The following is a 26,689-nucleotide window of genomic DNA, read 5'->3' as shown; positions in this document are numbered from 1 at the left end:
GACATCCTGCCCTGGCTTAAATTCAGCCCATCTCATTCTCTGCCCAACCAGCTGGCTCCAGGAGCACCTTGTTTTCTCTATGACCTTTAGGTCTGTCCTCACTTTGCCCACTGGGACTCTCCATGCTACGCCTGTTAGCTGACGATGATGACCACAGGTTCTCTGCCTCCAGATGCTTCCCTCCTCTTCAAAGCCAGATTTGTTTTCCTAAAATACCATCGATCATTGTCCTTCAGTGGCTCAGGAAAAACCCACCTCTTAGTTCAATAACAGTCACAGAACAAAATTTAAGAAGCCCTTGAGCTTAACATTCAAGGTTTTCCAAAATCTAGAATTAACTTTTCTGAACTTTACTTTCCCCAGAAACGTGCATCTGACCGGTTTACTTTCTCTCCCTATACTCCGGGTGTAACACCATCACTGTCAAACTCTCTTTTGGTTCAGGCCATGCTCACAGCATACTCGCTTTCTGCTGAGCTAGTGTGTGTCCCTCCTCCTCTGTGGAGCTCTGCCTGCCAGTGCTTTCCCTCTTTGAATGCCCAAGTACTTGAATTGCTAGTTGGTTTCAGAGGGATTAGACAGTAAGCTCTACAGGATGCAAGGAGAACGTGCGGTGTGCATTCCCCCTGCACTGGCTGAGAATAAGCACTTCCTGGCTAACCGGCGGTTATAGCTATTTCATACCCATTACCTGTATCCAGCACAGCATATTTAACACATGCAATGAGATTTTTGGGCACAGGAAGATTGTGAGCTTTTATAAAATTTTGACTGGTATAATTCAGAGATGAGGTTGCTGCCCATGCAAGTGAAGCATATATAAGCGGCCATCTCAGACTCAGCCAACACCTTCTACCTCCCTGCAGACAGCAGCAGAAGAGGGCCCATGACACCAAGAGAGCACAGGATAGGGCCCAAATGGGCATGGTGGGCAGATATACTTTCTTTGCCACTAGATTTTGCCAAAACAGAATAATCCCTGGCCTCAAATTTATTTTATCAGCCTTTTGACTTGAGTTACATTCAGTTGCCTTACCACCAATCACTCGTTCAATTGCTTGTTCAAAGTGTTTCTGATTTATGGAATCTGACAGGTGCCTCGCAGCAATCAAAGCAGCTTCATTACAGACATTAGCAACATCAGCTCCTGCAAAACGAACATGCAGAACAGCTTACCCATCAAAATACGCTCAAACTGATTAGTCACACATTATAGATGACCAAATTCATACTCAATTTTCAATCAGCAATAATTGGATAAGAGGTTTATGTAAATGTAACTCAGTTTGATTCATGATAACCCTAAACTACTGGCACACTTGGTACTAGCCTGGTACAATTCTTACCCTCTGAACTGAGATGAAAGTATTAGTAGTAAATAGATAATTACAGACAACTATTTACCTTAATGGACAATATGGCTCATGTAACAGCAAACTAAGACAGCATTTAAAAATGCTCATTAACTAGCTTAGCTCCACCATCTCTGTCATGAAAATGGCTTCTGTGGATATTATGGGCAATATGCTGACACATAATGTTAAACCTAAGCATTAAAACCACCTAGCAAATTTTCTGCTGAGAAGTACTCTTAAAAAAAATCACTTAGCAACTTAGCACACGCAATAAAACAACTAATTTTTAATATAGTTTGAAAGCTTGCCAAATGCTTTTTAGATCCATAAAACTCTTTAACTTTTCAGATTAAGTACATGGAACACAAATAAGCTACAGCACAAGCACACTATATGCACTCAATAAACAAATATTAAAACATTATAAATTTCAAAATCCAAAGATAAGAAACAAGTAAAAAGATTGGAATCCTGAGATATTTAAGATGACCATCTTCTGACAACACCACTATATAATCTTCTCATACTTCTCAACTATTCCTTTTTATTTCATTTTGAGTTTATAAGGAGGGAGATAGGGACTGAGAAAGAAAGGATAATATTTTACATTAAAAATACTTGTGACTGGGCATGGTGGCTCATGCCTGGAATCCCAGCACTTCGAGAGACCCATCTCTAAAAAACAAAAAAAATATATTTTTTTTAATTAGCTGGAAATGGTGGCACAAATCTATAGTCCCACCTACTCAGGAGGTTGAGGTGGGAGGATCACTTGAGCCCAGGAGTTCAAGGCTGCAGTCAGCTATGATCACATTCTAGCCTAAGCAATGGAGGGGAAGCCTATCTCTTAAAAAACAGAAGAAGAAAAAAGACAATAACCATGTTGGTGAGGATATGGAGAAACACAACACTGCTGGTGGGAATGTAAACTGGTGCAGGTACTGTGGAAAACAGTCTGGCATTTCCTCAAAAGTAAAACACAGAGATACCATATGACCCAGCAATGCCACTCCTAGGTATATAACCAAGAGAAATAAAAACATATGACCACACAAAAATCTGCACACCAACGTTCATGGCATTATTTGTAATAGCCAAAAGATGGAAACAACCCAAATATCCATCAACTGTTGAATGGATAAATAAGATGTAAAATATCCAAAAAACAGAGTATGACCTGGCCATAAAAAGGAATGAAGTTCTGATGTCTGCTACGATATGCATCAACCCTGAAAACATTCTGTTAAGTGAACATAAGCCAGGCACAACAGACCACATGTTATGCAATTCCATTGATATAAAACATCCATTTAACACTGGGGCTCTTATCAAAAAAAAAGAAAAAAATAAAAAAATAAATAAATAAAACATCCAGATATAGAAAGTAGATTACGGGTTGTCTTGGGCTGGGAATAGAGAGAGTGGCTGCTAATGGATTCTTTGGGGTGAGTGAGGTTTTAAAACTAGATTACAGTGGATGGTGCACAACTCTGTAATATACTAAAAATCACTGAACTGTATACAGGTGATTATTAAGGTATCTTAATTTTATCTCAATAGAGCTTTTTAAAAAAAAAAAAAAAACATTTGGGAATAACCTTGCAATATTTATAGATAAAACAATATGCTGTCAGGAACTCCTCACAAAATACTCCAGAGGCAGAGGAAAGAGGGTGGGGGTCAGCTATGAATCAGTCATTGTTCCTGAAACTAGGTGATGGGTGCGGATGGGTTCACCACACTATTTCCTCAAATTCTGTGTATGCTTGAAATTTCCCATGATAAAAAAGTACAAAATGGAGTGGGGGAGGGGAGCAAAAAAAGAAAGAAAGAAAAGTACAAAATACACACGTAGGAAGTCCCATGAGAGAGTAACAAAGTGAACTGGTACCCGATAACCGTCAGTGATTTAAAAGTACTTATAAATAGGACAGTGGCATTTCCCACTCACCTGAAAACCCTGGAGTTAAGGATGCCAGTTTTCTCGCCAGTTTCTCCTTCTCCAGGCTACTCTCCAGTTTCAGTGGTCGGAGGTGAACTTTGAAAATAGAGGCTCTTCCTTTTATATCTGGTGGTCCTTTAGCAATTATTTTTAGGGGAAGAAAAATCATAGTGAAATAGTCGCATGTACACCCGTGAGAACTGGGCTGAACCCAGGAAACATCCCTCACCGATAAAGATCTGCCTGTCGAAGCGCCCTGGCCTCAGCAGCGCGGGGTCCAGAATATCTGGTCTGTTGGTGCCCGCCAAAATGACGACGTTTGTCGTTGTGTTAAAACCTGGAAAGACAGTAACAGAAACACGGACATATTAAATGATATGAGGCAGAAGGCAGCAGTGCACCTGAGCACTAGAAATATACTTCAACACTTCTACTAATATACTTCTACATTATCCAGTAGTTTTTAAGTCACAAACTTGAATTATTTTTCTTACTATTCATCTTTTTTTTTTTTTTTCTGGAGACAGTCTCACTCTGTTGCGCGGGCTAGAGTGTCGTGGCGTCAGCCTAGCTCACTGCAACCTCAAACTCCTGGGCTCAAGCCATCTTCCTGCCTCAGCCTCCCGAGTAGCTGGGACTATAGGTATGCACCCTCATGCCTGGCTAATTTTTTCTATATATTTTTAGTTGTCCAGCTAATTTCTTTCTATTTTTAGTAGAGACGGGGTCTCGCTCTTGCTCAGGCTGGTCTAGAACTCCTGAGCTCAAATGATACACCCGCCTCGGCCTCCCAGAGTGTTAGGATTACAGGCGTGAGCCACCACACCCGGCCTCTTACTATTCATCTTGTCCTTAACAATCATATATTAACCTTTTAAGAATCAATTTCCTAAAGACAAAGAGCCAAAGATTTTAACTTATTTAAGTAGAAATTTAGAAGATGTTGTCAATTTTAAAAATGTTTAAAATCAGATTGACTGCAAATGATGTGTCTGACTCTCTGGCCACAGGAAACTAACTGCCTATCTGAAAGCAGGTATGGACCTCCACCCCCTTCTCTTCTCCAGACTCAAAACTGCTCAGTTTTAACAGCCATTTCTCAATGTCAATGCCGTGTCCAGAGACCCTTCACCTTCAGACCCTGGCACTGAAAGGGCTCAGGGGTTGATTTCCCCCAAATGTGGCACTCCAGTTTGGACACAGTACTCTGAATGTGGGCTACCATCATAGAATGGGGAGGAGCTCGCCTTTCTTGTTTGATACCATGCCTAGCTTCACCACCTTAGTCAGCCCAGTACTTAGCGCTGTATTGCCCCTTGGTGCACATACAACCATCCATCCAGCAGGAAGGACATGCCACATCCTAAGAACTGGTTTTCCTAAATGAAAAGAAAGCTGACGAACATGGGAAGACTGCTACTCTCTTAGTAAAAACGTATTTGAAATTTGCTAAATTCACACTTGATTAGGCTTGGGTCTTCCTTATGCTTCGGAGATACTGATGATTTAGACATTGAGACTGTAATTCTTCTGTGAATCCAAATTTTCCCTTATTCAACACCAGGTACACCATCTTAACATCAATATTAAGTTACAACAGGCTATCAGGCAAGAATATTTTCCTATTATTTGTATATTGGTATAAAAGATCCTTTAAAAAGGGCTGTTTCTTTTAGAAAAATTCTTTTTGGGGGAGGTACTACATATCAGAATAAGGATTCTCGTTTTAGAGATATGTAGACAACTGGAAGTGTAGTTTAAATCCAAAAGACTTGACTATTCACCATCCATCTCCACAAGCAGCTGGTTAAGGGTGTTCTCCTGCTCACTCTGCCCTCCAAAGTTGCCTCTCCCCCTCTTCCTCCCCACCGCGTCTATCTCATCGATGAAGAGGATGCAAGGGGCATTCTTCCGAGCGAGGGCAAATAAGTCTCGGACCTTGAGGAAAACAGAAACACGAGAGTCACTTGACGAGTATTATTTATCCTGCGAATAAAAAATAAACCCCAAGTTTCCCGTCCTATAGGAAGACCATCCTTTTGTGCTGCACACTGCACAGCACGTATTTTAAAAGAGTAGCATGTTGCAAAGTGGTGGCAAATGACAAGTAGTGTGGTGGGTAACTGATTTAAGGTAAGTACATGTCATTTCTAAAACCTCATAGAATCATGAAGACATAGTAAACACTGATAATATCTGCTATTTCTGTAACACTGACAAACCAACATCACACATTTGCCCTACAAACAACACAGCAGAGCTGTTAACTCTGTGTTCAGCTGAGAAATTCAGACATCTCAGGGTTCACATTTCATGTCTCAGTTAACGAGAAGTGACTAACAGGTCCACGATACTTACACCCACTGTGAAGGCAAGGAAAACCCAAGCCCACCCCACTCACTGCCAGAGTGGGTGACATGCCTCTTTACTTCACTCGCCAGGAGTCCAAGTCTCCCCACCATCCTTTCCCACCTGGATTTCTGGATTTCCATTTTTACACTGCTCTGAACACATCCCCTAAAATAACTCATGTCTCTCTATAGCCTCCCCTCAAACTCCAGATCTGTGATCAACAGACCCCTCCCCTCCAGCTCGTCCCTGAGTGCATCCTTCCCTGTCTGCCTCAACTAGAGCCTGGCTGTCCCTGCAAAGCCCTCAAGTAGGAGTTTGTGTCTTCCCCTCCAGCCCAGGTGGCGTTGGGCTCCGCCTTACATTCTACTACCGTTGCCAAAATAACTCTGCTGGAAAAAGCCCTGATCAGTAGGCTCACACCCTGTGGCAGGCTCTCCACCCCACCTCACTGTGGTCCCCCATAGGCTTGATGCCCCAGACACAATTTTCTCAGTGATTTCCAGATCCATGTAGTTCTTGGTCTCTCAGTTCCCTGACTACCTCTTCAGTCACCTTTTGCTCCACTCTGACAAGGCCAACACCGCCAAGGTGCCCTCTCAACAACCAGCTTCAAGTCATCCACTTTCTGATCCCCCCTCCTATGGCCTGGCCAGCCTCAGACACGCTCAAGCATCTCACACCCTTCAATCTCTTCATTTTCCACTCTTCCATGTTAGAGTCCGTGGTCCGCCGTTACCAACGCTAGATTCCCCTTGTTCCCTTATTTTTCTATGACGCAGGCTCCCAAAACCCAGAGGAACCCACACACTCCAACTACTACAGTTCATCTTATCTACGATGCCATCAATGGTAAGATCCAGCATTACCATACTTGCCACTAAGAAAGAAATAACACTACCAGCTGAGGACTCAGTGCTTTCTTAATGATTCTAAGTTGTATCCTGATGTCTGCAAAAGTAACTGTGAGAGCACTTTGCATTTCTACAGCATTTTTAAATTTTTTTTTTCTTTTTTTTTTTATTAACCCACGTATGACTGCTTATGAACTGATCTACAGCATTTTTAAAAAACATTTTAGACACTGGTAAAACACATGAGAGTAAAAGCTGTTTCTTTAAATTTTGTTGTTAAAACAGAGTCTCACTCTGTTCCCCTGGGTAGAGTGCAGTGGGGTCATCATAGCTCACTGCAACCTCCAACTCCTGCAACCTCCAAGCAATTCTCCTGCCTCAGTCTCTCAGGTAGCTGGGACAACAGGCACAAGCCACAATGCCCGGATGATTTTTTTCTTTTTGATAAAGACAGGGTCTCACTCTTGCTCATGCTGGTTCTGACCTCCTGAGCTCAAGCAATCCTCCTGCTTCGGTCTCCCAGAGTGCTAGGATTACAGTCGTGAGACACCGCACCTGGCCCTCTTTAAAATTTAAACCACACTCATACATCCCAATTTCAAAACTTACTACAAAGCAACAGTAATCAAGACAGTGTGGTAAAGTACTGGCATAGGACAGACATGCAGATCAACAGGATGGAACTGAGAGTCCAGAAATAATCCCATGTATCTATCTATGGTTGACAGTGCCGAGACCATTGAATGGGGAAAGAATAGTCTTTTCAACAAATGGTGCTGGAAAAACTAAATATTCACATGCAAGAATGAGGATGGACTGTTACCTCATACTGTATAAAAAAACTGAACTCAAAATGAATCACAGACCTAAATGTAAGAGCTAAAACTATAAAACTTAGAAGAAAACATATGAATAAATGTTCATCTAACCCACTGCCAAACTTTGAATTTGGCAATGGGTTCTTAGATATGACAATAAAAGCACAAGTACCAAAACAAAATATAAATAAGACTCCATCAAAATTAAAACCTTGTATTTCACTGTCAATAAAATGAAAAGACAACCCACAGAATGGGAGAAAATATTTGCAATCGTATCTCTGATTAATAGTGTCCAAAATATATAAATATGTTGAGTTATAAGAGTTAAGGATAAACAGCCCAATTTAAAAATGGACAAAGGATCTGAACAGACATCTCTCCAAGGAAGATACACAAATGGCCAATAAGCACATAAAAGATGCTCAACATCACTAGCCAGGCAGATGCAAATCAACCACAATGAGACACCACCTCACATGCACTAGATGGTTAGAATCAAAAAGACAGAGGACGTGGAAAAAGCAGAACCCTCATACATTGCTGGTGGAAATGTAAAATTGTACAGCTACTTTGGAAAACAGTCTGATGGCTCCTCAAAAAGTTAACCATAGAGCTACCATTGAACTTGAAAACATTACACTAAGTGAAGTCAGGCATAAAAGACCACATAGTATAATTTCATTTATATAAAATATCTGGAATAGAAAAATCTACAGACAGAAAGCAGACTGGTGTTTGCTTAGGGCTGGGAGTGAAATAAGAGCAACAGAGGATGGTAGTTAGATAGTATGAAGTTTCTTCTTGAGAGGATGCAAATGTTGTAAAATTGAGTGTGGTGAGGGCTGCACAAATCTGTGACGATATGAAAAGCTAATGAACTATATACTTTAAGAGGGTGAATTATATGGTATGTGAATTATGCCTCAATTAAAGCTGCTACCAAAAATTTTAAAAATCTGCAAATGAAAGCCACTTTTTGAAACACATTAAGTTAGAATTACATTAGGTAACAAACTACAATCCTGGTTGGGACGGGGAAGAGGGTGGAAGTCACAGGCCCTGTTGGAAGCTCAGCCCTGGAAGAGTGCTCAAGGCAGTGGATGGTGAGAGGGCTCTCTGGCACTCCATCTTCACCAAGTCCCCATGGGGGGAGCTGGCGGGGACAGGAAATCTGTACCATCAGAACATAACAAGACTTACTCTAGCTGGACCCACACCAACAAACATCTCCAAAAACTCAGATCCACTGACAGTAATGAAGGGAACATTGGCTTCTCCAGCTGTGGCCTTAGCTAGCAGTGTCTTCCCAGTGCCTGGAGGACCAGTGAGAATGGCACCCTTCAGATATAAAAAAGAGAGATTACATTTAATGACAATTTCAGAAAGGCAAATTGCATATCCATAAATAATTCCAAGGTAGAATACTGTCTCTAAATCCTACTGACATACATTAAATATTTTTTAAACATCTGAACTATGTAAATAAAACATTTTTATATTAGTAAGAATAAGAGAAGGATTATCAGGGATAATTGTGTGTTTCAAAACATTTGGTAAAAATGTGGAATCTTAAATACTTCATTTTATCAGATTTTAGTATTGTTTTTTAGATCTTTAGTATAATAGTACGTAAAGGGTAACTTTATGTACTAGAAACATACTAACAAACTTGCTGAAGTTTACTTAAATAATTCAAGAAAACACAAATACCAAACTCCTTATTTATGTGATTCTTCTACTCTTTACAAGTAAAATTGGTTTTTAAACCCAAATAAACCTACCTGACAACTTCTTTCTTATACAGGTCAGTATATTTTTGGCATGGATGAACATGCAACTTAAAACCTAACTATGAATTCATGTTTATGTTTATTTTCCATTGACTGACTACTTACAAATGGTGTCCTCTTTTTTGTAAGTAGACATACTATCATAAACCATATTTCCAAATACTATGTGTGGGAGGTAAACAGTATGGTTAAAAGATATTTTTTCCAGACTTTGTAATAAAGCTTGAATTTATTTTTTCCATTTTGCTTATTTTCTTCCTTAAAAGTTTCACAAATGGGGCCAGGCACGGTGGCTCACGCCTGTAATCCTAGCACTCTGGGAGGCTGAAGTGGGAGGATTGGTTGAGCTCAGGAGTTTGAGACCAGCCTGAGCAAAAGCGAGACCCCATCTCTACTAAAAATGGTAAGAAATTAATTGGTGAACTAAAAATATATATTAAAAAACTGGCCGGGCATGGTGGCGCATGCCTGTAGTCCCAGCTACTCAGGAGGCTAAGGCAGGAGGATTGTTTGAACCCAGGAGTCTGAGGTTGCTGTGAGCTAGGCTGACGCCACGACACTCTAGCTCAGGCAAGAATGAGACTCTGTGTCAAAAAGTTTCACAAATGAAGTAGAAATCTAATGACCAATGTCATCATTTTTTAACTAAAAAGAAAAAATGTAGGTGTTTGCTCAACAATATAAAACCATGAAAGTGTAAAGATGCCTAGGTATGACATGAATGGTTACTAAGTAATAGCAAATTATAAAATCATAAACTATGACTTTTTATATTAATACATATAGGCAGGACATAAAAATCAAAGAAATGATCATTCCCTTTATAAAGGATTCTTATAAAGTAAATGTTTTTAATGGATTTAAAAAGAATTAAACATCCTTATTCATCTATGTGATAGGCGGTCCAACCAACAAATATGAAATCACTGTTCTGTGTGGGGCCTGGGGTCCCAAGCCCGTAAGGCACGAGCGTACTTGCTGAAAGGAGGGAAGGCGATCTCGAATGCTGTCTCCTCCCACCACTGTGTCCTGTGCCAAGAATCTCAGGGCCAGGCACAGGAGATGCCCCACACACATCTGTGAAGCAAGGGGATGTGGGGTGACAACATGTCAGGGAGCTAACGGGACTACAGTTGCTGAGAGATGGAGCAACTAAAGCAGCCTGGAGGGAGAAGGAAGGCGAATCAACAAAGGCTTCCAAGAGACCATAACACAAATACTTTCAGGAATACACTTACTACATGCAAGAAGACACATCATACAGAAAAACTAACCCAACACCAGACCCTTGAGTTAGGTGGTGACTAGAGTAGTAAGGAGGAGGAAGGAGAGAAAAACAGCTACTTATAATAAGTAATCAAACTTCATAAAATCACAACTTCAGAGATCAATAAATACTTTGACTGGGTTAACCTTCTGAAAGATTAAAAGTTCATTTTACCTTTGGGATTTTTGCTCCTAGGTCTTGATACTGCTTTGGGTTTTTCAAGAAATTCACAAATTCCATGATCTCCAGCTTGGCCTCCTCACAGCCAGCTACATCTTTGAACTTTACATCTATCTCATCCTTTAAGACCTTGGCAGTGGTTTCTCCAACACTGAAGAGTCCACCCATCCCCCGGCCGGATCGACCAATGCCAGCAGGCCCTCTCCTCACGGTGTACAGTAGAAAGGCAATGATCAGCACTGTGGGCAGCATGCTCAGCAGAAATGAACTAGAGGGGCGACACACAACATTAATGACTGCTAACCTTTGGCTTTTCTAATGTGTTGCAAGATAAATTTTTGATAACTACTTCAGATATAATTGTAAACATTTTCAATTTTTTTAAAAACCTGAACATTGTTTTATCTGAGGCATAAAGACAATTTAGTGTGTTAATATCACTGAAATAGAATCACAAGAGACCAAAGAAAACCCTGTTCTCAACATGTGGCCTACTGATATTTCATTTCAATCTCAATAACTGTGATTTACTATCATCATACCTGAGTTTCAAAAAAATTTCTTTCAAATTACTCACTTAAAAATTTTAACATGATCCTGGTATTAGTCTAGGTAGAAATTTCAGTTCTCTTATTGAAATGCAACTTATTTTAAAGAAATATATTCCAAACATGAAATCTTTGCTAATTTAACAGCATGTCAATTTCAAATGTAATGTATATACTGTTTAAAACTCATGCCAGATGTTGCATAGGCCACTCTGTGCGACCTGTGTAGTTTCAACAGACACATCCAGGGGACTGGGATGCCTTCCAACATCGTGCCTGCTTTGGAAAGAATTGCTCAGTAATGATTTAAAGCTTGGGGAAGCCTCGGGCCTCTTGTCTGTCTTAATAAAGTTTATTTCAACATAACTATGGGTACAAATATTTGTACTGGTTAATATAATGCAAGTTAGTTTAACTTACCTTATGAAATCTGGATAAAAACTTTATATATGGTTTGTATCAAAACCGAAAAAAAACCCCTATGATTTGCTTTCTAATTTTTCATCCATTACAAAATTTTTAATGCTGTTAGAGCAGGCAGTGAGAACCATATAAAATTCACTTTTTGTTTATTTTTGGAAGAAAAAAAACATGTACTGACTATAAATGTTTTAAGATTGGTACAGTAAAACTTTTTATAATGTTTCAGTACCAGCCTATCAAGTTAAGTAATTATCTTTCAGCTTCAGGTGCTGCAGGGATATATCCCAGGTGAAAACCTTACAACGGCCACCTAGATTAACATGCTGCAGACAGATTTTAGGTTTATGTAACCATTAGCTGTCTCAAGTAATCACTAAACCTGAGTAACACCATCAGTACAATTAACACACTAAACAGTTTTTCTGCTCTTCTTACATATGCAGAAAACCAATATTTATTTCTAGTGTCACTCCAGAACTAGTTAGTAACTCTATAGCAAGGTATACCTTCTGCATTTATTGCAAATAAGGGTAACTGGGTTCTACTGGAAGTCCATGGATGAGCATTCCAAGGCAACACAATTGCCGAATAAGCTCAAAGACAACCGACTCTCGAAATACAATAAATGAGGCATCCTCCCAGACTTTTAAGTGAGATTATTAAAGTGGCCTTATTAAAGACAACCCATAAGAAGCAACACTGAGAAGAGAGGAAGAACTACTTAAAAACTCTGTGAAACATGAACATGAATGACAGTTCAAAGTGGAAAGCCACTTCGATACAAAGAGGTTCTTTACACTAATGTCCTACAAAAAGACAAAGTGCTTGACATTGATACCCAAACTGCTTAATCAAGATAAATACAAACATTCAGAAAATGAATCAGTCATATGCAAAATCTAGGAAGTTACTAACAGTTTTTAAAAATCTGGCAAAATTGAAAAAGATCTGTTTGAGAATATGTAACCCTGCCACCTGGTAACAGAACAGTCAGCCACCATGAACCACAATACAGCACAGTAAAGTCTTCAAGTAACTGTTTTTAAAACTGCTTCTTACCCATCACTTTCAGCAATGTAGACAACAGGCACCCTGTTTTCCCCTTCTATGCCCAATTCTTGTTGTAATGTTTCCAGATTCCGCTCAAAGGTGTCTACACTGCCAATATTAAACCAGACGTATTGCTATAAAAATACAGAAAAATAAATATCCTAAGAATTAAGTGGAAATAAAAGGTTTAATTCACTAAAGGGTTTGATTCTTTAAGAATTCTTCAGAAATACTGAAAATTTACAAATCCAAAAAACAATACTAAAAGACTGGTTTTAATAAAGCAGTGATAAAATTTCAATCAGTGAAAACACTTGGCAATCCTTGGCAAATAAGCATTTCTTTAGCAATATTCCCCAGTGGCTCTAAAATTATAAACTCAAAGAACAGTATGAAAAACCTATTTGAAAACATAATCCTTCTTATAAATAAATATTCATTTTTTTCCTCTTCTCCATTTCCCAACTATTTCTCAGCTGCCTATTCCCAAACGAAAAACTAATGTGATATAGTAACAACAGCTAAAGTTTACTGAGCATTTACTAAGTGCCAGGCATGTCCTAAGTCCTGTATATACATGAACCCATTCGATCTTGAGGACCATCCGATGACGCAGGCACTACCGCCAGGAACAATGTTCAGAATCTGAACAACTCCACTACCTTTTCATTCACTGGATCCGGGCAGTTCCTGAGGACCTAGGGAGGGACACCTGAGGGGCTATTTCACCAACCAGTAGAGAAGGATTCCACATTGTACTAGCAAGCCTGATTCTCACTGTCCCCACCTTACAGATGAGAGCACATGCCCACAGTGACACCCAGGGTAAGGGGCTGGGATGTGAACACACAGTGTGGTTCCAGAGCCGGTGTGCGAACCAGTGTCATACTGCCTCTCTCTGCACAGCCCCGCAGACACTGATAATAACAGCTCAAAGGTACGGAGTTTTACTAGTTACAAGACCCAAGGCCTGGTGTGGTGGCTCACACCTGTAATCCTAGCATTCTGGGAGGCCGAGGCGGGAGGACTGCTCAAGGTCAGGAGTTTGAAACCAGCCTGAGCAAGATCGAGACCCCGTCTCTACTAAAAATAGAAAGAAATTAATTGGCCAACTAAAAATATATAGAAAAAATTAGCCGGGCCTGGTGGCGCATGCCTGTAGTCCCAGCTACTTGGAAGGCTCAGGCAGAAGGATTGCTTGAGCCCAGAAGTGTGAGGTTGCTGTGAGCTAGACTGATGCCACGACACTCTAGCCCGGGCAACAGAGTGAGACTGTCTCAAAAACAAACAAACAAACAAACAAACAACAAAAAAAACACAACGGTTCCAAGCACTTACTGTGTAGGAGCCCCACTTTATACCACAAAAAGATTTTGTTTCTCCTTTAACCTGCAATCATCTTTAGAAAGTTTTACTTTTTAAATCAAAACAGTAAGTCTGCAACATAAAACTCGTAAGAGAGCACCATGTCATCCCACATTCCTCCCACCAGCCAGTGTTGCTGAGTGAGGAACATCACTCTGACATTCCTCTCTAAATATCTAAAAATAAAGGATGAAGAATACATTTTATATAACAATGTAATTGTTCTTGGTAAACTGTTCACTGACAAAGATAAAAAATTCATGTGGTTACATGACCCAATGACAGACTAACCACACACGACTGAACATTCCCTAACTCAAGGCAGCCATCAACCAGGCAACACGCTAAAGGCCTGGCTCACAGCGCACGTTCAGCTGGCAGCACCGGCACCACCCATGCGCACGTTAGAAACACGGGTTCTCAGGACACAGTCTAGATGAGAGCCTGTGAGGGCAGGCAGGTGTCCCAGGACTCAAGTTTTAACAGTTCTCCAGGTAATTTCATGCACACTCAAGTCTGAAAACCACCACTGACTTGCCCTGTCTCATTTAAGCACTAAGCTCCCCCAAATACTACCATCATTCCCATTTTAAACATGAAGAAACTGAAAGTTAGAAAAGTTAAGCCATTCACTAGGAAAGAGTAGAACTGACTGGATAACACCTATATAGCACAGCACAATTAATATTGCCGTTTGGGATATTTGTGACAAAAAAAATAGATATATGTATCTATAAATAAATTGCCACACTGTAAGCAGTAGGGCACTGAAAGTCTTATTTCTGAAAGCCCAAAATAAAGTCATCAGGTAATACATGTTCTCTGTAGAAAACTAAGGAAACATCCACATAAAAAAATAAAAAACATCCATAACCCAGAGATAAACACTATCAGCATTTTAGTGCCTAGCCTTCAAGATAATACTTCCTTTATAATCTTGAAATACATGCATAATTTCAAAAAGAAATCAATATAAACTGTAAAGAAGAAATAAAAATAAAATAATTTATACACAATGGTATGAATTTCAATTCACAAAGGCTTGTGCATGCCAATACTAGAAAACAGGGGCCCTCCAATGTCAACATGGCCCTCTAGGGACAGCACTGCCCACCCCACCCCCAGGACCACTGCTCAGCCTGGACACAGACAACTCAGCAATGAGATTCCCTGGTTCATCAGGTGCCTGCTGTAGGACACTGATTTATTTTGAATTTTTTGCTATTTATAAACAATGTTTTGGAGGACATCCTTGGACAGGCATCTTTTACATGCATCCTCAATTACATCCCTGGGCTATATTCCTAGAAGCAAAATTACTTCGTGGTGTGTACTTTCAAAACTGCTGGTATATACACTGCCAAACTGTCTTCTTGAGAGGGAGCACCAACTTATTCCCAGCAAAAAGTCTGAGGGAAAAAATGATGGTTATTAATGAACATTTCATCATAAAGTAGAGAGAATGGGGGAAAACCAAGAAAATTAAAATAAATTTCCTAAATGGACTGAAATACCAGAGCCATATGACTTCACAGCTATTCTTATACTTGCTGATATGTTATTAAACAGAGACATATGGTCACCATCACTTCTAGTTTGTTCCTAAATGTTGCCCCATCCAGGCAGGATGGCTAGGAAATGGTTAAATGAAATCATCCTAAGGGAACTGGGATGCAACCTGGTAGAGAGGCCTGGACCCCAGGAGGGGGGACACCTAAGGCAGGCAGGGTGAGGACCTCGGTGGGAGGGGAGGGAAGGGTGGGGACAGAGGCGGTCCCACGGGAACAGCTGGGCCCATGCAGGAGCTTCAGCTCGCCTCCTGTCCCTCTCCCCACGATGCCCTCAATGCAGTAAACTGGGCTTGAGGGGCACTGGAAGTACAAATTGGTTGGACAGGAAATACAAATTATTTTTAAAATAGGAAAACAAATGTAAATTAAAATAATATATCACAAAAGGGTTGGGAGAGAAATGATAGAATGCTTCTTAAACTGATTTGAAAAAACAAGCAATTCAGATTTTAGCAATTTTTTCCTGTTTCTCAGTCTTGAAAAATCACAGACTATTCTGGAATGCTGACAACTAGGATTTCACGTGCTGTCTCCTAAATGTATGGACAAATGATTACCAAAAACAAAACACTGACCCAATCCCCACATTACTAATACATACATAACATTCACATTTTCCTCTATATTAGTAAATATTACTGTCCAAATCTGATGTATCCAGTGTATACATCTACTGCAATGTGTAGGATGTCTTCTTTTCAGTTTTAAATCTGAAAAATAAATTTATAATTAATTTATATTAACTAATAAAATTATTTACCCCATCAACAGGAGTTTTTCCTGGTGTAAAAGTCACTCGAACAAAACGCTTGTTGACAACTTCCAGTCTGTCTACCTAGAATTTTAAAAAGTTAAACATTCAAACAAAAAATTTAGAGAAATTACTTTAGATATTATTTTAAGCTCATTTTTTATATTTCAGACATATGAAAAAAATAAAGAATCAGACAAGGACACCCCATGTTCCCACAGGTAGGTCCTCTCCCAGGCCCTATCATTTAGGGGCTGAACCGCCTAAAACATATCCTTATGTTAATACTCGTACTACACACATATGTAACCCTGCAGGATATATACATTCACTTTACCTGTTTTTAGACTTTTAAAATGGTCTTGTTTTGTATATATTCTTCTACAACTTCTTTTTCCTCCTAACATTTCATTTGTGGGCTTACCCAAGCTGACATTTCAGGGCTGCAGCCTGTTGCATTTCATGAACACACCCATGTTATTTATCCATTCTCCTGTTAATAGTTAAGCTGTTACAAATTTTTCACTGTCACAAAAATGCTACTATGAACATTCCTATATATGCCTTCTTGGGCACATATTCAAAAATTTCTCCAGGACATGTACCTATAGGCAGACACACCAAGCTGGGTTGTAGGGTATGCACATCTTCAACTGCACAAGATACTGCCAAACCACTCTCCCAAATGGCTGCCCAATTCACGCTCTCAGCAGCAAAATATTCCTATTGCTCTCTATTCTCAGCAATACTTGGTATCATAAGACTTTTTAATTTTTGTCAGTCTGAGTGGTTTAAATTTGTTTTTTTTCTTTAAACTCCTAATTATATAAGATTCTTAACAGCACTTTTAAACACCTGGTCCCAAGGCCTTAACTGATTCAGAAGAATCCTTTGAGACATGCTCATTTCCTGCCGCCTGCTTCATCACAACTCTGGGAGGTATGAATGACAAACTAAAAGTTAGTGTTCTTACTTGCTGTAAGAAAGGGAGTAACTTTTTAAAGGCAGTCTCTGGAAAGGGAAGACTAGAAGTGCTCTACCCCCCATAAAACTGTTGGGGAGACAGTGGACTGATTCCAAAGAGCCGGTGGGTCAGGAGATGGAGGCATGGATAGTCCTCTTCAAGTACCTGTCCCCACACTTGGAAGGACTGCTGCAGCCCGCCCACATGGACAAGAGTTACTCTGAGCAAGCACGTCCCCTACCATGCTGGAGCAGTACTCAACAGTAGCCTCGCTTTCATGAGATAAACGTTTGTCTCAAAAAATCTGAGTAGATAGGAGGATTCAAGGAAGATGGTGGCATAAGGAAGCACCAGGAATGTGTCTCCCCACCTACACGATCACTGCACAGGCTGAATCTGTATGTAAGTATTCTGGAACTCTGGAGTCTACTAAAGGCTTGCAACTTCCAGGAGAAGGCTTGCATGTTAAGTTAACTTAGGTCAATTTCAGCTCTGAGCCCAAGAGCAGCTATTTCTAGCCATCTGAGAAGATTAACAACCATTTCTTATATCCTGATCCTCCTGTACAATCTTCAGAAATAATCTAGATTCTTTACACTCAATAAATATTAATATTTTATCTTTACTTTATCCATTTCATTGAGGAAAAGCCAAGTATTGAGAGGTTAGGAATTTGCCCAAGGTTACACAGCAGGCCTGATCCTGGTTCTCTCATTATCACTATATTTCAGCAACTTTAAGATGCACCTTTTTCATATTTTAATATCTCAGAAATTGGGATCCATTTTATAACTGATGACATGTCATAGTTTCATTGGCAACTTATTACATTTTTTCTTAGTAATATATAAAACATGTGTCTTACAATCAGCATCTGAAATATGCTGAGGTATGATCTCACTTGGGCAAAGGCCCAGCAGGTAGTAACAAAGGCTGCTCAGCACGCAGCGTGACGTCAGAGTCCACACTCACTACCAGCCCCTCCCCGAGAGCCCGTCTGTGCTTATCTTACACAACTCTGATTAGCTGCCAAGCCCACAGGACAGTAAAAGCAGTAAAGATCTAAGAAGAGCTGAGAGAAGCTGGCACTCAACAGCTAACGAAAGGCAGCTGTGGAGGACTGCCAGGATCACCGCTGGAAGCAGTGCTTCCAAAACCTGGTTCTAGTATGAAGTGAAATAAAACGATGTGGGGGTAGATTTGGTGATACTGGGTCTAAACAGGCTTATTGGTTCCAGTACTTTCCAGCATTAGGAAAATCTGATGTAAAAATAGTAACTCTACAGTGGATGAGTCAAGCTAACTTGCTATCATTTTTTTGGTCTAGTGTACCAAATTTCAGCTTTTGAACCACAGCTTTTGAGCCACCAATCGCGCAAAATACTTACCACTCCTTTAGAAAGATAGTTATTGACAAAGTCCTTCCAAGTGATTTCTCTCCCAGAGCTCTTGAACAGGAAGTAAAACATGATTCCTCCCCAAAACAGAGCAGTCCAGAGAAAGTACATCCTGAAATCCTTGTCATCCCATGGAATGTCACCCTGAGCAGAGACGGAGACATTTCTGTGAAGAATGAAATCCCACAACTGGTAGTATCCTTCCGATACTACCAACGCCCCCAACTCTTCCCAAGACCACCGTCCTAACGTTGAATTAACACTGTGTGGAATCGAACCTTCTGGAACCTGGACCACCAGTGAGAATCGTCTTTCTTGCCACCTCGTTTTCCACCACCTCCTCCTCCTGAGGAGCGTGGCGTAGCAGCTGGTTTCGATTCTGTTCATAAACAAAGAGCATACACAACAGCATTGCAGGGTTTTATATTTCTCAGCAGTGTTTTCACTGATACAGTTTACTGAAAGATTTATTACAAAATACATACGGCAACTGACCAGTTACTAAATAAAACACTAGGAGAAAGAATACTAACACAAAGTGCTAATGTCTGAGGAGGCTTCCAAGTGCTTCACCTGCACCGTCTCTGAACCATGCACAATACAGCCTGATAACCCGAGAAGTACACTGCCATTACACCCATTTTACAGAGGCAGCAAGAGTAGCTTAAATAACTTGCGGTGTTAGAGGACAATAAATGAGAGATAGAGCGGGGTGGGGTGTGAACTCCTCACTCACCACTCAGAATTAAAAAGTAAGTGCCCCCTTCCCCAATCCCAACAAGTAGACAATTGTTAACTTTCTTCTGGAAGAAAAGTGAAAAGTTTGATGATGGCAAAAAAACAAAACAAAACAAAAAACAAATAAAACTAGTTTGCAAGAATCTGAACTTAAGTCATTGTTACAGTTTGAACTGTGTCCACCCAAAATTCAAATGCTGAAGTCCTAACCCTCAGTACCTCAAGATGTGACCTTATTTGGAAACAGGGTCTTTGTGGAGGTTATCAAGTCAAGATGAAGGCATTAGGGTAAGCCCTAATTCAATACAACTGGTGCCTTATAAAAACAGGAAATTTGGGCACAGGCATGTACAGAGGGAAGATGACATGAAGAGACGTGGGGAGAAGACAACCATCTACAAGCCTGGAGCAGATTCTTCCCTCTAGGTCCTCAGAAGGAACCAACCTGATGTGTCCTCGATGTGGGCTCTCTAGCCTCCAGAACTATGAGCCATACATCTCTGCTGGTTAAGCCACTCAGCCTGTGATACTTTGTGAGGGCAGTCACCACCATTTTCCTTTCTTTTGCCACTTCTCTAAATCCCACAACTACCATTCCAACTTCTTCAGCTACTATGAAGCAACCTCTCTTTCATGATAGGATGTGAGGCTATGACACCCAGTCATCCCCTGTGGCTACATGACACTGTGGCTTCGTGACACGCCCACCACACCGTGCTGCATACGAGGAGCTTCTGCACCTCTGTCAAGTGAAGTAGAAAGTTTGAAATGGGCATGGCGTGCACAAGCCTCAGTTCCCCCTACCCCACTGAGGCACAGGACAGGGAAACACACCCCGTCCTGCTGAGATGTCTGGCGATTTCCCAAACCTCTCAGGGACAAGGTAACACCTACACAGAAGGTATAAAGTGGAACTATTATTATTAATCTGCCCGCAAACCAAGATTTGAAGATCACCTAGCATGCCCTGGGAAAACAGCAGATGCTGCCTATGTCCCCCACGCTCCCATCTAGAAGCTCAGGGCCATAACCAGCCCACCCTAGTGCTTCTTTCCCCTGTGCCCCTGGCCTGGCTTTCACACCTCTGCATTCTCTGAGCATGTACTTGTCTCTCCAACTATTAATAGATGACAAGTTCATTTAAAAACAAGGGCTGAACTATATTTTTCCTTACATATCCCTAAAAAGGAAGGATGCTGGTTGAATGCCAACACATGCCAGGCACTGCATTAAAAGTTACTGCCCTCATGAAATGGGGACACGTGACTCAGAGTCTGCACAGCCCCCTTAGCTGCCCAGCTCTAAGAAACCTTCTCTGAATCCCTACGATGAGGAAGAATCTGAGGAACAATTTAAAAAACACTGCACTAACCACAATATATGTCAAATAAATTACATGTGTTAGGTTTCTAGGATTTTTCTCACTGGTTTAAACTGTGTGTCATATATCTACCAAACATGCTTAGTTTGATCAGTTAATTATCTATAAGAGGAACTTAAATTACTCCGGTTTGAAAAATGACAAGAAAATATGAACAGAAAATTAAGAAGAAACGAAATGCAGGGTTTGTAGAATTTTACCACAAACTTATAACCTACAGTTTCAGAACTGACTTATAACAACTCTTTCTTCAGTGGAAACTATCACTATTATATATTAGGGGAAAACAATAAATTCAAACATAATATTTTTTTAAAGTACCTTTTTTTCCTCCCATAACTTCTTTAGGTTCACTAGCTTTTTTTCCATTTTTTCCATTAGGAAAGTATTTTTCAAATCCTATTAGAAAAGGAAAATATACAAAAAGTGTTATATTTGAAGGTGACATATTTTCATCACTGTAATCACACACTGGAGGTAGGAGAATAGGCTAAAGGAGGAGACAGGCGTTAAGGGTCAGCCTGAAACTAAACCTGCTGAGGAAACACCTGATGATGACATGTCTCTTCAACAAGAATGCGGAACATCAGTCACACCTAAGCACTTACCTTTTGGAGGTCGAGAACACAATCTCTGGTAAGTGACAATTACATCTGTCAAAAGAGAATTATTCCTGGCTGTTGCTTGAGTTGTTGCATATCGATAAAGCTGTAAAATGACATAAAAATAAAAGCATGATATTTATACCAAGATAAAAAATTTGAAAGTTTCATTTCCTAATCATAAAGTGGACGAACTGTTTCTCCCTTCCACAGGTGGCCATGAGCTAGCACAGAACAACTCCCTTTCAGGGAGCACTGGGGTTATCTAGCACTGTGTCACTCTATCCCAGCAACAAAACCAGGATACACACATTATGATCTAGAAGACAATAATACTTCAAAATCAAACATAAGTTTAAATTGCAACCCAATTATAATTATCTGACAACACAATCACTTTGGCAATGTTTACTTAATTTGCAGCATTCAAAAGACACACTCTGACACAGAAAATGTGCTGCTTCATGCTGACTCATTTGCAAAGTCTAGCATACTATAAGATATTTACCTGAAATTACAGATCAGTGCTGCTTATAAACATAATACTAACTTTATCTTAGTTCACCGATAAAAAAGTTGGCTGGGCACGGTGGCTCACGCCTGTAATCCTAGCACTCTGAAAGGCTGAGGCGGGAGGATTGCTTGAGGTCAGGAGTTTGAGACCAGCCTGAGCAAGAGTGAGACCCTGTCTCTACCAAAAATAGAAATAATTAGCCACGCAACGAAAAATAGAAAAAAAAAATTTAGTCAGGTATGGTGGTGAGCACCTATAGTCCCAGTTACTCAGGAGGCTGAGGGAGGATAATCACTTGAGCCCAGGAGTTTGAGGTTGCAGTGAGCTGTAATGACACCATGGCATTCTAGCCCAGGCAACAGAGCAAGACTCTGTCTCACAAAAAAAAAAAAAAAAAAAAAAAAGATAAAGTTATTATGGCTCATCATCACCCATAATCCTTGTACTACCAATATGTGCTAAAGATATTTGATATACTGTCACCCTGGTGGGAATCATGGTTCTACAAGTCCCATTACAAATTCTCTGCTTTATATAACATATATTGCTTAAAAGTTGTTTGTAAACATAGCCTAAGTAAATTGAAATATAATATAAATAAACCAAAGAAGCTCCTTATTAAACTTTTAGCTGCACAATTAAAAGCAATCAATGTCAAGGGGCATTTGAGGGGATATATCCAAATCTGGCAGTGAAAAAGTTCAAGTAATTCTGTCCTTTTGCAAAGTGAAAATTCACCAACGTTGCTGGGGAGGTTTAAACACAGATGTTTAAAGTGAAGTTAATTTGTATTAGCATCCATCATCATTTGCCTCCCTATGGCTGATGAGAAAAATAAAACATCACAAAACCAAACAAAACTACTTCACACCCACCAGGGTGGCTATAATCAAAAAGACAGACAAATGTTGGTGAGAATGTAGAGAAACTAGAGCCCTTGTACACCGCAGGTAAGAATGCAAAATGGTGCAGCTACTTTGGAATGCAGTTTAGCAGATTCTCAAAATGTTACATGTCAAGTTACCATATGATCCAGCAAGTCCACTTCTATCAGTGAAAACTGAAAACATATGTCCACACAAAAATTTGTACACAAATGTTCACAGAACACTATTCACAACAGCCAAAAAGTGGGAACCCAAATGTCCACCAACTACTGATGAAAGGATAAATAAAATATGGTATATCCATATAATGGAATACTATTCACTCATAAAAGGAAATAAAGTGCTTATGCATGGATGAAACTTGAAAACATTATGCTAAGTGAAAGAAGCCAGACATGAAAGGCCACATATGATTCCATTTACAGTTGACCCTAGAACAACCCGAGGGTTAGGAACAAAATTGAAAATCCTGTATAACCTTTGATTCCCCCAAAACTTAACTATTAATGGTTTACTGTTGACCAGAAATAACAGAAACCATCAATTAACACATATCTTGGGCCGGGCGCAGTGGCTCACGCCTGTAATCCTAGCACTCTGGGAGGCCAAGGCAGGCGGATTGCTTGAGGTCAGGAGTTCCAAACCAGCCTGAGCAAGAGCGAGACCCCGTCTCTACTATAAATAGAAAGAAATTAATTGGCCAACTAATATATATAGAAAAAATTAGCCAGGCATGGTGGCGCATGCCTGTAGTCCCAGCTACTCGGGAGGCTGAGGCAGGAGGATCTCTTGAGCCCAGGAGTTTGAGGTTGCTGTGAGCTAGGCTGACGCCACGGCACTCAATCTAGCCTGGGCAACAAAGCGAGACTCTGTCTCAAAAAAAAAAAAACCAAAAAACAAAAAAAACCCCACATATCTTGTATGTCACATACTGCATTCTTACAATATTATATGCTGTATAATGTACTGTATTCTTACAATAAAGCTAGAGAAAAGAAAATGCTAAGAAAATCATAAGGAAGAGAAGATACATTTATAGTACTATACTGCACTTACAGATACTGTAAGTTTATGTTGTCTATTTACAAGATGAACTGTCTGTCAGGCAACCACAGCAGCAGACCTTAATCTACAATACATACCAAGGAATTCTACATCTCTTGTAATGTCATGACTTTTCTCTGCTTCTTGGTAGCACTTCCAGCATCACTAGTGGTATTTCATATGGGTCTCATGGTGTAATTCAAGGTCTATATTATTGTAATAAATGAAATGAAAAATACACAAAAGCCACTAGAGATCCCTTTTTACTGTGATACACAATTTACAGGAGGGACAAAATGCTCACCCAGAGATTATTAGGTAACAGTCTTTTAAGTGGATACTGGCCACTGCAAAGAGGTGGCTACAAAATTGTTACAGTAGTACAATATGAACTAGTTATTTTATGCAGTTATGATTTCATGCTACATCTTTATGTTTATTTATATTTCTCTCAACTACAAATGGCACCCTGTATGGTCTGTGTATAAGTTTTGAAAAATGTTAACTTTTTATAATAGATTTACGTATATTTTATGATAGTAAATAAAATAGACTAGCATCTACATATATTTTATGCACTCGTGACATATTTTTTTCTTAATTTTTTCAATGGTTCTAGGCTATGAGGTTTATCTGCAAGTTTTTTTCAAATGGTTGCAAATTTCCAAAAAATGTTCCAACATATTTAGTAAAGAAAACCACATATAAGTGAACCTGTGCATTTCACACCCATGTTGTTCAAGGGTCAACTGTATATGGAATGTCCAAAACAGGCAAATCCATAGAGAGAGTAGATGAGTAGTTGCCTGGGGCTGGGGGGACAGTTAGAGAGAAATGGGGAGTGACTGCAATGGTTACAGGCTGCCTTTTAGAGGTGAAAATGTTCTGGAATTAAGGATGGTGGTGATGGTTGCACAACTTTTTGAATATGTTAAAAACCACTGAATTGTATACTTTAAAATGATGAATTTTATGGTATGTGAATAAAACTGTCAAAAAGGAGAGCTGATTTAATTTTAAATATACAACTCTGCACAGTGAAACAGGACAGAAACACTGACAGACTATTTATGGCCGACCACAATGCTGACTGGAGAGAATTTGGAACTTATGTTGTGTTAGAACCTCCTCCACCACTCGATCACTTGACCTACCAGATAATGGATAAGAAATGTATTGTAAGTGAGGAGTTTTTTCCAATACCAAATTCCTTAAGGGTGTATATAGATTAAGATGAAATATAAGACAAATGCAAGCTAGACAAGTCAACAAATTACATACATGCATTGAGCACCTATTCCATGCCAGATGCTGCCAAGCAATAGGGCATCCAAAGGGGAATCAGAACCTGTTTCCACCCGAAAGTAAGAAACTCAGAAGGGTAAGGAAGAAAGTCATGGAAACAAAACAGTTACAATATGGTATAACAAGTGCAACAGTACAATACCTATATAGTATAGGGAACGGGTAGCACAGAGGTAATATAAAAGATTCTTTATATCACCATGCTTTAGTCCATTTTGTACTGCTATAATAGAATACCTGAGGCTGGGTAATTTATAAAGAGGTTTATTTAGCTCACAGTTCTGCAGGCTGGGAAGGACAAGAAACATGGCACCAGGCTTGGTGCTAGGCCAAAACATGGTGGGCAAGGACAAAGGAGAAGGGGACACATGGGAAGAGAGAGGACCAAACAGGAGGAACCTCCCTCTATAACCACCCACTGCGGCCAGAACTAATCCAGAGCAAGAACTCACTACCCCTAGCATCACACCAAGTCAACATGCATTTTGGTGGGGACAAACCCAAACCATATCCAAATCATAGCAAAATCTAAGTAAGTCTTTATATCACCGTAAAGGTTAGCACAGAATTGGGCACACTATATGCACTCTATAAATGTTTGCTAAGAAGCTCTATTTGGGCTATATTTTCAAATTGTGTTTACATGGAATACGCTAGTAATAATCTTCATGACTGTATTTAACAGTGAGGTTGTTTTATATAAAGAAACCATCTGGTCTGGGCGCAGTGGCTCACGCCTGTAAACCTAGCACTCTGGGAGGTAGAGGCAGAAGGATCACTCAAGGTCAGGAGTTCGAAACCAGCCAGAGCAAGAGCGAGACCCCATCTCTACAATAAATAGAAAGAAATTAATTAACCAACTAAAAATATATAGAAAAAATTAGCCAGGCACGGTGGTGCATGCCTGTAGTTCCAGCTACTCGGGAGGCTGAGGCAGGATCGCCTGAGCCCAGGAGTTTGAGGTTGCTGTGAGCTAGGCTGACGACAAGGCACTCTAGCACAGGCAACAGAGTGAGACTCTGTCTCAAAAAAGGGGAGGGGAGGGGAGGGGAGGGGAGGGGAGGGGAGGGGAGGGGAGGGGAGGGGAGGGGAGGGGAGGGGAGGGGAGGGGAGGGGAGGGGAGGGGAGGGGAGGGGAGAACCATCAATGAAACTTTTCCTCCTGTGCATATTAAGCCAAGCCCTGGATGTCTATCACTCAAAGAATAAATAAGAGATACTGACTTACAAAATTTAAGTTTAGAGCGCCTCATTTTAGAGAATTAGCTTTTGTTTGACAGTACAAGCACTTTTCAGTTGGTTTATCACCAGTCTTATCCGGAGCATAAGACCTGAGAACTGATATCTCAACACATCAAAATCTCTTCCCCACGGACCTGTGAGAACAATACTTCTGTCTACTTCTGTCTCTGGTCTTTAATAGTAGCATGAACCTAAAGGAAAATCTGTTCCATCAGACTCCCCCACAAGCATCGCAGTAATGCCCAGGTGTCTCCACCTAGATCTTCAGAGCAGAACTAGGGAATATGTCACAGACCACTCCTTCCCCAGTCATTCAGCTACAGCTGCCAGTGCAGAAGATCTCCTTCTAT

At 40.2% G+C, this 26,689-nt stretch overlaps 1 protein-coding gene across 1 annotated transcript in view; it reads right to left on the bottom strand.

Annotated features, from left to right (window-relative positions):
* Positions 1-26,689, bottom strand: part of AFG3L2 (AFG3 like matrix AAA peptidase subunit 2) — a 40,479-nt gene that overhangs the window by 12,281 nt on the left and 1,509 nt on the right. Inside the window, exons 2-13 of the mRNA XM_012746177.3 lie at positions 21,355-21,454; positions 21,068-21,145; positions 18,906-19,006; positions 18,619-18,771; positions 16,276-16,350; positions 12,589-12,713; positions 10,553-10,826; positions 8,522-8,659; positions 5,082-5,235; positions 3,527-3,634; positions 3,307-3,432; positions 1,037-1,147 (exon numbers count right to left, since the gene is read on the bottom strand). Coding sequence (XP_012601631.1) covers positions 1,037-1,147; positions 3,307-3,432; positions 3,527-3,634; positions 5,082-5,235; positions 8,522-8,659; positions 10,553-10,826; positions 12,589-12,713; positions 16,276-16,350; positions 18,619-18,771; positions 18,906-19,006; positions 21,068-21,145; positions 21,355-21,454 — 1,543 coding nt within the window. The remainder of the gene's footprint in view (positions 1-1,036; positions 1,148-3,306; positions 3,433-3,526; positions 3,635-5,081; positions 5,236-8,521; positions 8,660-10,552; positions 10,827-12,588; positions 12,714-16,275; positions 16,351-18,618; positions 18,772-18,905; positions 19,007-21,067; positions 21,146-21,354; positions 21,455-26,689) is intronic.

Source organism: Microcebus murinus, chromosome 17 (genome assembly GCF_040939455.1).
Source record: "Microcebus murinus isolate Inina chromosome 17, M.murinus_Inina_mat1.0, whole genome shotgun sequence".
NCBI classification, from domain to species: domain Eukaryota; kingdom Metazoa; phylum Chordata; class Mammalia; order Primates; family Cheirogaleidae; genus Microcebus; species Microcebus murinus.
The sequence above is the reverse complement of the archived record's forward strand: the minus strand, read 5'-3'. Positions and strand labels throughout refer to the sequence as shown.